The sequence below is a fragment of the Episyrphus balteatus genome, chromosome 1, assembly GCF_945859705.1.
Source record: "Episyrphus balteatus chromosome 1, idEpiBalt1.1, whole genome shotgun sequence".
Taxonomy (NCBI): Eukaryota; Metazoa; Arthropoda; class Insecta; order Diptera; family Syrphidae; genus Episyrphus; species Episyrphus balteatus.
Window position 1 is genome coordinate 74,721,042 of NC_079134.1, and position 14,797 is coordinate 74,735,838.

At 35.7% G+C, this 14,797-nt stretch overlaps 1 protein-coding gene across 5 annotated transcripts in view; it reads left to right on the forward strand.

Annotated features, from left to right (window-relative positions):
• LOC129905198 (nitric oxide synthase) overlaps positions 1-14,797 on the forward strand; it is an 822,682-nt gene that overhangs the window by 713,063 nt on the left and 94,822 nt on the right. For all 5 annotated transcript variants that reach the window (XM_055980616.1, XM_055980618.1, XM_055980617.1 and 2 more), the window contains one exon: positions 44-168. In XM_055980616.1, coding sequence (XP_055836591.1) covers positions 44-168 — 125 coding nt within the window. The remainder of the gene's footprint in view (positions 1-43; positions 169-14,797) is intronic.

Here is a 14,797-nt window from a genome sequence, read left to right on the forward strand (position 1 = left end):
TTCTTATTTGTTTAACCCACACACTATAAAAACTATTTTTTAGACCTACGTTCAGGATCTCATAAAACAAGAATTCGAAATGCTTTACGTTCTTATTACACAACAAAAGGCACATATATATGTTTGTGGTGATGTAACTATGGCAGAAGACGTATATCAAACTATAAGGTAACTTATGTTACTATTCACTACTTTAAGATGATTATGAATGCATCTAGCAGTAAATTTAAATAAAAAAATAATTTTAAGTCCATATTATTCACTGCTTGAGTCAAAATTTGTTGACACGTAAAAAGTGTGAACACAAAAAGTATTCACGACTTTTAGTATTAGGTAAGAAAGTAAGCGCGACAAGACTTTGAAAAATGGGAAACTATTATTTTGACCGGGACTTGAGCTGGAAACAGTTAAAAGAGAAATAATACAGTAAAATAAGGAGAAAAAAGGGGTAAATCTCGGAATGAATGTTAGTAGAATTTTTTTTTGCTCAATATCTTCCTTTTGCCATTCTATAACATATCTCAAAAGTCTAGAAAAATCTCATGTCCGCTTGTCGCGATTTCAAGGTCAAATCGCGAAATGGAGATTTTCAAAATTAGCAAAAATAGGCTATGGTATTATATACACATATGATACATGATTTCAAGGTAAGACAATCTGACGTCTCTGGAAAAAGTTATACCTGTTTTTCATCTGTCAGCTCATATTATTATAACAGTTGCAAACTTACTGCCGAAAAACCCTTAAAAGTTATGGTAGATGAACCAAATTTTGCATGAAGATTTTAGAATCCATCATTATTAAAAATCAAAACAATCCCTTACAAAAAATATATATACCTACGAAATAATGGTATTTTTTGATGGAGGGGCAAATTTTAGGATATGCACTAAAGAAGATTCTTGTTCATCTTAGGAATAAGTGCAAATAGGCTAATTTTTACATTTTAATCTTTGTTTGGATATTCTTTAACTACCCTCAAAAATCTAAAAAAAATCTCATGTCCGCAAGTCCTAATTTTCTTGGTTTGAAAATAAGGTGCAGATTTTAAAAAATTGGAAAACTACACTTCATATATTTGTGTCAGATCAACATGAATAAGGTGCATTACTTTTCAGGGATGGTCAGGTTGACTTGTTTGTGAGTTTTGTTGGAATTAGTGTTAAAAAATACCTTTCAATCATGTCGCTTATGTTGGTATACATATACAAATTTAAACTTTTCTTATTAATTTTTTTGGAATCAGCATTAAAAAATACCTTGAAATCGTGTATCATATGTGTATATACTACCATAGCCTATTTTTGCTAATTTTGAAAATCTCCATTTCGCGATATGACCTTGAAATCGCGACAAGCGGACATGAGATTTTTCTAGACTTTTGAGATACGTTATAGAATGGCAAAAGGAAGACATTGAGCAAAAAAAAATTTCTACTAACATTCATTCCGAGGTTAAACCCTTATTTAACTGGATTAAAATGAGAATTTATGAAGATAAAAATATGGGATGTTCATTTCTGATTGGTCAAGAAGGAATACATAGATGAACTATTTATTAGATGAGGTTGAGCTTTGGGGTCTCAGAAAAAAAGAGAATATATAGGTTTTCATAGGGAAAAGAGGTCTTAATTTAATTTTCAGTCTCGGAGCTGCGATGAGCGGGCAACAGTAGGAGTGCGCTCTATTATTTATTACACTGTGCAAGTTTTTTGAAAATTTTTTTTGAGACAGGTGCGCGATTAACTGTTTCGCCCTATTTCGGACCCGAGAAATCGATTGGCGTCATTAGTTTTTCGATTTATCTGTACGACTTCGAACAAAATTTTTTTTGAAAAATTTTCAATTATTTTGAGAATTTTCCACTTTTTTTAGTAATTTTTCAACCAAAAACAATATTTATATTGCTAATAATTCTGCTCAAACGTTATTTGCTACCAGTAGGAAGACATTATAAACTATTTTGAACAATTTATTTAAAAATTTATTGATTTTTTTCAAAAAATTAAAAAAAAATCGAAATTTTTTACATTGTTTATCGTTTTTTCGCTGTTTTTGTTCTCTTTTGCACAAATACATTGCATGTGTTTTCCATTAAAAATTAATTTAACTGTTAATTTAGTTTTGGTTTAACTTTGCCAGTCTATCGATAGCATCGATAACAAAAAAATATCGAGTATATCGATACTTCACAAAACTATCGATAGTTTCAATACTTCCAAATTATTTTACCACAAGGTTACCGATATTATCGATAGTTTTTTCTCAAAACTATCGATACAATCGATAATGGAAACTATCGATATCTACCAAACACTATGTTAATTAGTTGTTTATATCCAATGTCAAACGAAAACTTAACTTGTAGTTCAAATTGTGTTTAATTAATTTCAAAGCTATCGATAATATCGGAAGCCTTGTGGTACAATAATTTGGAAGTATTGAAACTATCTATAGTTTTGTGAAGTATCGATATACTCGATATTTTTTTGTTATCGATGCTATCGATAGACTGTCGAAGTTTAACCAACACTAAATTAACAGTTAAATTAATTTTTAATGGAAAACATGCAATGTATTTGTGCAAAAGAGAACAAAAAAAGCGAAAAAACGATAAACAATGTAGAAAATTTCGATTTTTTTTAATTGTTTCAAAAAAAATTACTAAATTTTCAAATAAATTGTTCAAAATAGTTTATAATGTCTTTCTACTGGTAGCAAATAACGTTTGAGCAGAATTATTAGCAATATAAATACTGTTTTTGGTTGAAAAATTACTAAAAAAAGTGAAAAATTCTCAAAATAATTGAAAATCTTTCAAAAAAAATTTTGTTCGAAGTAGGGCGAAACAGTTATTCGCGCGCCTGTCAAGAATTTCGACTTGCACAGTGTTATTAGTATTAGGGAGAGTTAACTTAGCTTGAAAAAAATATTATTAAAATTCAACGGTTTGACTTACAATGACGTGCTATACCTTCTTGTAAAGCCAAGAACTAACTAGTTCATTTTTTTTATTAAATAAAGCTGTTTTAAGTAAGGATTTTTGAAAAATTAATTTCAAGGCCAAAACTTAACAAAAAAAATTATGTAATTAACTACAAAATTTGTTTTCAAAATTCAATGCTCTCATTAGTTTAATGTCAAAAACAGTAAAGTGAATCCAAACATTTTTTGTCGTTTAAGCCTTGATTTTTCAATCGTCAGTTGGACTATCAAAAGTATAAATGTAAATATAAAAAAAACCTTTTTTTCCTAGGAATAAGCCTTAACTATGGTTTATCTGACTATTGAAAAATAAGCTCTTACGGCCATATTATTCACTAGTTTAAAAAATACAACTGGATGTGAAGAAATTGAAATGTCAAAAATAAATCCAAATCTATGATATTCACTATCACACATAGAAAAAAATAGTAATTTTTAGCTATTTTCATAGTTAAAATCGGGATAACTATTTTGGATTTGGATTTATTTTTGACATTTGACAATTTTACATCCAGATGTATTTTTTAAACTAGTGAATAATATGGCCGTTAGAGAAATAAAAAAAAAAAAACAAATCTATTTTTTTATAAGAAAACCTTTAATTTTTTGTCTCTAGGTGTGATATCAATTACAATTAACAATGATTTAAGAAAATGCTTATTATTGCAGGTATACTACACTCCGCTTCAACTGAATAAGCACACAAATTTTCAAAGGTATTTTGTGTTTTTTTTTTCCTAAGATTCAGCTTTAATATGTCATTTGATGATGTTTACCGTTAGCTTGTGATGTTGAGAAAACAAATCGGAAAGAATAATTCACAAAGTACCGCTATTTTTTTTCGTGTTCTCTTACAAAGCGTCCCATATGGAAAAATCCAGTTTTTTGTTTGCGTCAACTGAATAGAACCACGGTCTTTCAAGGTCAATATCTTCGTTGCTTATGAGAGTTTTGAGGTGATTGGCATAACAAATCAAAGGTTGAAATGTTCTCAGTGAGACTTTGTCATTTAATTAAAATTTAAAAAAAGTAGAAGATTAAAAGCTTTGAATACTATCGACAGAGCTTAAATTAATTTGTTAACGGAACAAGTACTGACCGGGTCTGCTAAGCTACCAAAATTGATCGGAGTTTTAGTTTGTTGCCTATTCGTACCTCAGAAATAAGGTTTGTACAGGAAAAACATGAATTGAGGTAAAAAACGGCAAAAATAGCAGTTAATCGACGAGAAATTTTGAGATCTGCCTCCAATTCATTTGACTCTGGGCCAAAAATCAAACAAAAAGCTGGTGTTTCTGCAAGTATTTCAACACTCCGCAGAGTAATTAACAGCACGGATCAGTTTAACCCATTAAAAGTCCAAAAGAAACCACCCTTAAACAAGCGTACAAGTTAACGGAACAAGTACTGACCGGGTCTGCTATAGCTACCAAAAAGGTATTCGTTTAGAATTTTCTAGACTCTATATTAGCTGGAAAAATGGTTTTTCTCATTTGAAAAAGTTCAATTTTGATGAATTCATAATTGAAGTCATCGGGCCCGTCAAAATTGAACTTTTTCAAATGAGAAAAAACATTTTTTCAGCTCATATAGAGCCTAGAAAATTCTAAACGCATACCTTTTTGGTAGCTATAGCAGACCCGGTCGGTACTTGTTCCGTTAACAAATTAATTTTAGCTCTGTCGACAGTATTAAAAGCTTTTAATCTACTACTTTTTTTTTTTAATTTTAATTAAATGACAAAATCTCACTGAGAACATTTCAACTTTTGATTTAGTATGCCAATCACCTCAAAACTCTCATAAACAACGAAGATATTGACCTTGAAAGACCATGTGTCTATTCAGTTGACGCAAAAAAAACTGCATTTTTCCATATGGGACGCTTTGTAGGAGAACACGAAAAAAAAATAGCGGTACTTTGTGAATTATTCTTTCCCATTTGTTTTCTCAACATCACAAGCTAACGGTAAACATCGTCAAATGACACATTAAAGCTCAATCTTAGGAAAAAATACACAAAATACCTTTGAAAATTTGTGTGCTTATTCAGTTGAAGCGGAGTGTATAACTCATGATAATGATTATTTCTTTGTTTATTCTTTAGGACCTCAGTAAAAAATATAAGCCAAGACAGTGACGTACGTTGAGTCGCCGCCTGGGTCCCCAGGGCAAGACTAAATTTTGGGGCCCCTTTGATATTTGGGGGCTCCTTAGATACAAAAAAAAAAAAAATACGTATACGCCATACATTTTTTTTTGTATGGCTTATTTATTTTAAGGTTTATTTTTATGTTTTAATATGTTCGTAATGCACTTTGATATATTTACTTAAAATGTCTATCACAAAAGTAGTAAATACTTGCACTAGGGGGCCCCCAAAATTAAATATTTACAGACCCCTAAAATACAATTTTTTTTAGCCTAGAATTGGTAGTTCTTGGGGCTCTGTTCTGAAGTAATATGTACATATATGATTTTCCATCATCAAACATAGTTTTTTTTTATAGTGGGCCCCTGAAAAATTAATTTTGGGACCCCCAAAATTAAATATTTAGAGGCACCTAAAATAATTTTTTTAGCTTAGAATTGATTGTTCTTGAGGCCTCTGTTCTGAAGTAATACATACCTACACATCATGAAACATAGTTTATTTCTTTTGGGGCCCCTGAAAAATTATTTTCGGGGCCTCATAATTAAGTGCTTAGAGGCCCCTAAAATATAATATAATTTTTTTGGAGCCAAGAATTAATAGGTATTGGGGCCTCTGTTCTGAAGTAATATTCGGAATGCCACCAATAACGTAATGTTTTCATTTTGGGCCCTGGTGTATTTATGTTGGGGCCCTTGAATTGATCTTTAAAGCCCCGAAGTCATATTTTTTGGGGCTCCTAAAGTAATATTTATTAATCCATCAACAAATGTAATTTAATTTAAAAAACTTATTTTTTAATTCATTTTTGGAGTAAAGGCTTTTGGGGCCCCTGGCCTGAAGTTGTTTGCTTTTTTTGGGCCCCTAATGTATTGCCTTGAAGTTATATTAACATTAACAAATTTTTTTTTGCTTTTTTGGGGGCTCCTAATGTATTATTCGTGGTTGCAAAGATTTTTCAAGTTATATTTTTTTGGCCCTAAGATAAAATTATAATTTTTCGTTTAAAAAAGCAGTTTATTTTTTTGGGGCTTTTTTTTAAATCAATATATATTGTGTGCATTACATGCATTATACATTACACTGAATGACATAATTTGTCTCCTTTGTATACGAAGTGATTCAAATACATTTTAATTTACTTCGTTACTCAATTTATTCTTACAGTTTCCTTCTATGCATTGTCTCCAGTGGGGGCCCTTGGGTCGGTCGGGGCCCGGGGCGCCGCCCCGCTTGCCCCAAGGGAGTGAACGCCCCTGAGCCAAGTATTTTTTTTTCCAAATCCAAACATTAATATTGTTATGTTTTATTCTGGGATCAGAATAAAAATATTTTCCGTTATTTAATTTCCAATTTATTTTTCGCTCAAATGAACACATTTTTAAATCTCTTTATTTGCTGCTAACAATTTCCAACACTTTGTTTCACTTTGTACTGTACTCTTTCACTTTCAAAGTTAAACTGTATCGTTTCCAATACATTTTTTTTTAAACTAGGCTTATAATTAAGATTGTTGGCTCAGAAGGGGCCTAACTTATTTCTACTGGCTAAAAGGATGGGTTTATAAAATTTAAATACATATTTTTGTCGACTTAATCTAATACATGAAAATTAAAATTGAAAAAAATAAATGTCTTGTTAAATAAAATAAGAAAATTAATTAGAACTCAAGGTTTTTATCCCCTGTCGTGTCCGCTGTCCGCTCTTTCGTAGAATGGTCTTCCTTCGTTGAATAGTACATCCTGGAATCTGGCATCGATTATCGCTCTTGGGTGTAGGTACCTTTGCTGGTGAGAATTTCGTCCTGTAGCAGTTGTTGTACTTCCGGGTTTGGATGTCCTTCGAGGTTCCTCAAAATTCGGCTGGATAGTGCCATCATATGCTGGTCGATTGAGATGATGTCAGCTGCCTCGTACAGCTTCTTATTTGGCCAGTACTTCCTCGTTAGGGGGTTCCGATAAAGTCCAGTGCAAACTCTGAGTATTTTCCTCTCGAAGAGTTTGATCTTCTTCATGGCTGATGGTGAAATTGTGAACCAGACCGGGCAGGCATAGGTGATGACGGGCCTGATGAGCTGCTTGTAGAGGAGTAGTTTTGTCTTCTTTGAGAGTCCATACTGCTTCCTTAGTAGAGGATGTACCAGGTGAAACGAAAAACTGGCGCGTTTCAAGATGGCTGCAGCGTGTTTGTTAAACTTCATCCGGTTGGTGAAGTTTACTCCCAGGTATTTGGCTTTGTCCTTTGTAGTCACTACCGTGTTGTCAGGAAATCCTATGGTAATGTTCCGACTCCTTTCAGCGATCCTTCTACGGGCCCTCGTCCTTGTGTGTGGTTGTCTGAAGCAAATTAGTTCCGTCTTGCTGGCGTTGATCTTCAATCCCCATTTGAGGTAGTAGTTCCAGAGATTGTAGATGTGCTCCTGCACTCTACGGGCTGCTATCTCCGGTGATAATGATGTTGAGTATGTGATGGAGTCATCTGCGTACAGTTTGGTCCTCGTGCCTGGCGGGTGCTTGCCCATGAATCCATACTATAAGTTTGGTATTATATTCCTTTCTAAGCAGAAACTTTTTACCTTTCTCAGTAGTAGACTCTCAAGTACTTTGCTAACACAGCAAAGTAGTGAGATGGGCCTGTATCCTTCCACGGTGTTCCTGTCGGTCTTCTTTGGTACTGGAACAATCCTTGCTGTTTTCCATGCTGCCGGAAAATAGCCGTTGTTTAGGCAGTTGTTGAAGATGACTGTCAACAGGAAGAGGGCGATGTTCGGCAACTTTTTCAAGACAAAGTTGGAAATGCCGTCTGGTCCTGTTGACTTCTTTGAATTTCCTGTGATGATGGTCTCACGGATGTCTTCGGTGTTGGTGAAAACGTCGTTGTTCATGGGGTTGTGGGCAGGATTTTCTTCGCTGAATGTAGTTAGTGATGTCTGGTGTCCTTCAATCACTCTTGCTTCTACTTCCATCATGAATTCAGGGAGATGAACTGGTGGATTGTCCGTGAAGTTTCCCTCGAAGTGGTTTGCAAACGCTTCGGCTTTTTCTGCTGGGGTGTGTGCTGTTGTCTGTCCATGGCTGATAGAATCTGGGAGTTGTCGTCTTCTTCCTACGATGGCGTTGATCTTCTTGAAGCAGTCTGGTCCAGGTTTGATATCTTGGAGTCTTCTTTGTAGCTGGGAGTCCTGGAAATGTTTAACCGCCCGGTCAAACATAACTTGGGTGCATTTGAGTTCCGAATAGGTCCTTCTATATTCATCATTCTCCGTGTTGTAGGTCCGATGCAGTATCCGTTGTAGCTTTTTCCTTAGCCTCTGCCTGTGGTTGTTGATGGCGATGATATTCTTTGGGAGGTTCGAGAATCTATCCTTTGATGTCTTCTGGGTCTTCTGGTTGTCCAAGGCGATGTTGACAGCATTCTCCAATCCGTGAATCGCTCCGTCAATTTCGGTGTTTGTTAAGTTGGCGATGTTGGTCACTTCAGGAAGTCTTGCCTCGGTGTCATCGCGGAATTGTCTCCAGTTGACTCGATCATACCTGATGTAAAACTCCGGATCAGGTTGAGTGGTCAATATCCTCTGTCTGAGTCGAATATCAAGCTCCACAGCAAGATGATCCGAATCCGATGGATGTGTCACACAGCGGTAGTTCTCGAACTGTGAGAGAATATTTATGATGTTCGTTGATGCCAAGAAAAAGTCCAGCGTTGATGGTGTCCTCGGGAAGGTGGGTGTTGGTTGTGAAACGATGGCCAGTGAGTGTCAGTGTGGATTGTTGTCCAGCCAGTCCACAATGGTTTCTCCTTGCTGTGAGCTGATGCTGTCCTGCCATCTGGGGTGCCTGGCTTTGAAGTCTCCTCCAATGATGCAATGGGTGTGCTGGTCGCTGTATCGTTTCCGTGTCCGTGCCATCTATTTATACCAATATTTCGAAATACCAGAATGTCTGCGAAGGTTCTCGTCTTTGCTTCTCGAAACTTCCTTTCCAGGAGGGGGCGCTTCACACTTATATTACTAAAGGTGCGTTCAGGAAAAAATCTAGAGGAATGTTCACAATTATATTACTAAAGGTGCGTTCAGGTGTTTATCTTCACAGAAGTTCAGTAATTCATCGTTACATTGCCCCCTCTTAGGATTGTTCGTCCCGAACATCTCCATCGCTTCTTTCACCATGATAACGATGTAAACGGTCATAATGAACTACCTTTAGTTTGCTCTCTGTATACGGTAAGCCACGTCGTTGATTCTAGTTATTACTGTGTAAGCCCCTTTCCAGTTTTGCTGTAGCTTCGGTGATAGTCCCTTTTGTCGATGGGGATTGTAAAACCACACAAGTTCTCCTTCTTGAAACCCTGTTGCTGTCGCTCTTGGGTCATATCTTGTTTTCATCCTGTCACTTGACGCTTTTATATTTGTCCTTGTCCGTTGGTGAATGTCAGCCAGTATTTTTTTCAGGCTATCTACATACTCATCCATTTCTTGTGGCTCGTTTGGAACACATCCAAATTTTAGCTCACTCGGACGACGGCGACGTATTGTTGAGCCAAATAAGACTACCAATGGTGTATGTCCGGTGGAACTATGTATTGCACTTCTATATGCCATCAAGAATAATGGAATATGCCAATCCCAGTCTCGTTGGTTGTCACCGACTACCTTAGACAGGTCTTTTTTAAGTGTCCTGTTAAATCGCTCAACCTTCCCATCAGATTCTGAATGAAGCGGTGTTGTTCTTGTTTTCTTGATGTCAAGGAGTGAGCAAACCTCCTGAAAGATCTTAGATTCGAAGTTCCTTCCTTGGTCGGAATGAAGTTCCATGGGTACTCCGAACCTGCTCTCCCAATAAAAGACAATCTTATCCACAACTGTTTTGGTTTCCTGGTTTGGGTTGGCAAATGCCTCAGGCCACTTGCTGAAGTAATCCATCACTACGAGGATATACCTGCTTCCGTTATTGGTTTCAGAGTAGCCCTTGTTGCACATGAAGCGAATCCCATTGTGCTCCATATGTTTTGAGAGTGGGGCTTCGGTTGGAGATGTCGGCCCATTCTGGTTTCTCTTGATGTTCCTTCCATGCACGGGTGGGTACAATGTCCGAATCTTCCTGTCGGGCCATCCTGAGTTCTTCATTACTCTAGCCACAAATGGGATCAGCTCTCGTTCGTCTAACCGCGACAACTTCCTTTTCTTCTAGCCGTGTGCAATGCTTGCAGTCTTGATTACACGGGCGCCGAGATAATGCGTCTGCATTTGAGTGCAGCTTTCCTCTTCGATGTTGAATCTGACATTGATACGTCTGAAGTATCTCGATCCATCTTGCTTCTTGACCCTCTGGATTTTTGAAGTTCAAAACCCAATTTAGTGCACCATGATCTGTGCAAAGAAGGAACTTCTGTCCATAGATGTACTTATGGAAGTGCTTTGTTGCCAATACCAGAGCAAGAAGTTCCCTTCTGGTCACGCAATAGTTTCTTTCTTGTTTCGACAGTACCTTGCTGTAATAGGCAACGACCTTTTCTTCTCCGTCATGAACTTGCGACAAAACAGCACCAATTCCAACATTACTTGCATCTGCGTCAACGATGAATTGTTTGCCTGGAGTCGGATAGGCCAACAAAGGAGCTTCACATCACCGCAGCTTCAGTTCCTGAAAGCTTTTATAACACTCACCTGACCATTTAAAGCTTACTTCGTAAGCTGATGCAAGCTTTTGGCGATTCTCGCAAAATCCTTCACGAATCATCGATACTACGTTGCCAGGCCGAGGAAACTCCGAAGTCGATGCTTGTATTCCTGAGAGGTTGCCCAATTTTTCACAGTGTCAACTTTTTCAGGATCAGTCTTCACTCCTTGGGATGAGATGATATGCCCCAAATATTTAACCTCTGTCTTGAAAAGTGCACATTTCTTTGAATTCAACTTTAGATGTGCTTCTAATAGCCTCTGGAAAACAGCCTTTAGGTTTTCACAATGGTAATGAAATGTTTTCCCGTAAACGATGGCACCATCCAAATAGACTAGGCAAGATTTCCATGTTAATCCATTTAAAACACACTCCATTAAACGCTCAAAAGTAGCTGGAGCATTACAAAGCCCAAACGGCATGACGTTAAACTGCCACAAACCATTCCCTGTGGAGAAAGCCGTCTTTCTAGCATTTCTAGCTGAATCTTCAATTTTACTCAAAAGAATTTGCAGGTTTATTATTTATCGCGCGTTTGGATTCTTTAAGTTTTTCTTGTAAATGCTTTTTGAATGATAGCGTTTGAGTAATCCAAACACCGAGGTATTTATATTCCTTAACAGTTTCTAGTTTTTCATTTCCCCAAGTCCAACTTTCAATTCTTGCAAGACGACCCGTCCAGTTTCGAAACACCATTGTTTTTGATTTAGCTGTATTTATTTGTAGGTTCCACATTTTGCAGTAACCATAAAGTTTATTTATCATGATCTCGATCATGTTGGGAGATTCAGAGAGAACTACAATGTCGTCAGCGTAGAGCAATATTTTTATGGGCATTCCATCAAAAAGAACTCCTCCCGGAAGCACCGTACCTAGATCGTCTAAATAAATTGAGAAGAGGAGTGGACTCAAGAGACATCCCTGCTTTACACCAGTTGTAGGTTCGAACCAATTTGAAAGAATATTTCCATCCCAAACCGCCGACTTATTTTCTTCGTAGAGTTTTTGAAAAATTTTTAACATTTTTGTTGAGACTCCAAGGTTGCTTAGTTTGAGAAATAGAGATCTTCTGTCAATGCAATCGAAAGCTGCCTTGAAGTCTACGAAGAATGCATACAATTTTTTTCCTTTTTCTACATACATACGAGCAATACTAGTCAGAGAGAAAATATTATAAACTGTTGAGTACCCTTTGCGGAAACCGGCTTGAAATTCGCTTAACAGGTCATTTTCGTTTATCCAGTCTGTTACACGTTTTAATAAGATGCCTGTGAAGATTTTCGTGACAGTGTTTAAAAACGATATACCTCTGTAGTTACTTGAGTTTTTTGGATCTCCTTTTTTTAAAATCGGTAGTATTACACTTTTCTTAAAACTGTGATGTTTAGTATCCGTATCCGTACAGGTAACATGTTGTTCTTTGGTGCCACAAGAGTCTTCCCGATGATGATGTTTTGGGAACTTTGCTCAACTTCTGGCTCGACCGTGAGGTATCGATGGCTAATTCTGAAGTAGGAGGCAGGCACATGTCTTCTTTGATAACAGTTCTAATTGTTGTTGAGTTTTCGTTGCCATAGACCAGTGTTTTTCAAACTTTTTGAGTTCGGGACCCCCATGAGATGAAAAATATTTTGGCGACCCCCTAACACTATAATGTGTCAGTAAATACCATTATACTCTGTACCCATTCAAAAAAGATTTGGCTTATTCGCGAAGAATTTTTTTCGTGTACTGCATATTTTATTTTGTAAAGCTCTACCTGTTTCCTACCATAGAAGGCAAAGCCTTACAAATTCGACTGTTTAGGATTGTATGCCATGAAATGGGTTCACTCCACAACTATCTTTTTCACCACGCAGATGCCAGTGTGGAAAAGTTTTGGTATTAAGAGCTGAATTGATTGAAATTGACTGAAAATTCGAACCATTTTTCTGACCCTCCGTGGCTTTTAAAATTATCATTTCTCGCTGATCTGTTTGACCACTTAAACATCCTTAATTAGACTGCAAAAGACAAAATCAGAGGATTTCTCGCAAAACTGCGGTTATGGTCCGTGTTTCTACAAGCAAACAAATTCGATTCTTTGCCATGCGTTCAAAAGATTCTTGAAGAAAATTCATCGGAAGAATCAATATTTATTAGCTCCCAGATTCCTCTCATGGTGATGAGTTTACCAAAGAAGATGGGGCGTTTTTGGGCCATGAGCGTACATTAATGAGACTAGTCTCGAATTGAAGCTGGAGCTTATTTTATTCAATCTATGAAGTTTTTTTTTAAATCGCAAGTCAGCATAGCCGTAGCTAGGATTTCATTTCGGGGGGGGTTAGCTCAGACCAAACAAATTTTTTTTTTTAGAAATCACAATACTTTGTATCAACTATATGTAACTGCAGTCGATTCTAAATCCCGCTAAATCAAATAGTCATTTGAACTGTGCAGAAGCGAAACATTTGCCAATATCCTTTTTAAGTATTTTTTAGGAGAGGAATTCGTAGTTAAAAGTTTAAAAAAGCCCTGCTTACGGTAAACGAATTTAAAAATGGCCGAATACTCAGCGGCATCTCTAGTTTTGTAGGTACAAAGAGTGATAAGTTGGTTGATATAAATTGCGAGCGTCAGCGAGCAAGAACATTTTTTTTAAGAAACAAATTTTAACCATTCTAAGGCTTTATAAAAAAAAATATTTCGTACAATTTAATATATAAAACATTGAAAAATGGACTTTTTCTTGCACTGAAATTTTGTAGCAGAAAATTGACAGGTACATTCTATCTATTGAGTTCTAAATGAAATTAGCAATACTTAAAAACCAAAATTTTAAATAATCCAAGTTGTTTCACATGAGCTAATTACACTGGTTAACAAGGTTTTTGTTACAGAAACCAGGGTATACTTTTCTATAGGCTGAGCTCGAATCCGAAGTCAGAAAAATTCTATCACATCACGTTTTGGAGATATTCCCGTTAGAAAATCGAAAATACCGATTTTTACCAGTTTTCAAAGTTATTTTTTAGCGTTTACTTATTTTTTTTTTAAATTAAATTTGTAACAGTTTCTAAAAGAATTGTGTCAAAATTTGAAAGCGATTGGTACAGAACTTTTCGATATTTGCTATTTAAAGCAAAAAAAATATGAGATGCCCCAAACACTTGGATTTCAAGTTATTATTTCTCGAGGAAGAAAATAGATATTTAAAAGATTTAAACGGATTTAGAGAGACAAAACTTAATTCTTTTAGAAACTGTTACAAATTCAATTTAAAAAAAAAATAAGTAAACGCTAAAAAATAACCCTGAAAACTGGTAAAAAGCGGCATTTTCGATTTTCTAACGGGAATATCTCAGCACACAAAAAACCTATAGAAGAGTATACCCTGGTTTCTGTAACAAAAAAGAAGTTTAATTTTGTTGACCAGTGTCATATTTCACTTTGAAATTTAACAATAAACTGAAATTGTTTAATTTTATAATTTGAAACAAAAGAATAACGAAATGTTGTAAATACAGTGCTTTGCAAAAGTATAATCGCACCATATAAAAATGCTATTTATATAAAACCGAGTATTGCAGCGACACCCTACCATTTTTTTATTAAAGGGGATCAAAAAACAAGAATATTGAGAAGAACAAAATGTCCCGTTACTTTCTCTTATAATTTTTAGAAATAAAAACAAGTTTTTTTCATTTATTTTCGCTTACATACTAGATTTAAGTTTAACATAGAACAAAAGTGGGTAATAAGCAACTGAAGATATCTCGGACAGTAGAAAAGATGTCTGAAAGATTTAAATAGATTTAAGGGTAATATTTCAAAAACGAGATGTGATCGAAAAAATCCGTCTTTGGATTCGAGTTCGGCCACCGAAACCCTTTGAAAAAGCATAGTTTAGTCTCGGCACCAAAAACCCTGCATAAGTACTTGTGGTATTTAAAGGGTTCTTAAAAGAGCATTTTAAGGTGTTAACATATGTAGTGCTTAAGGAAA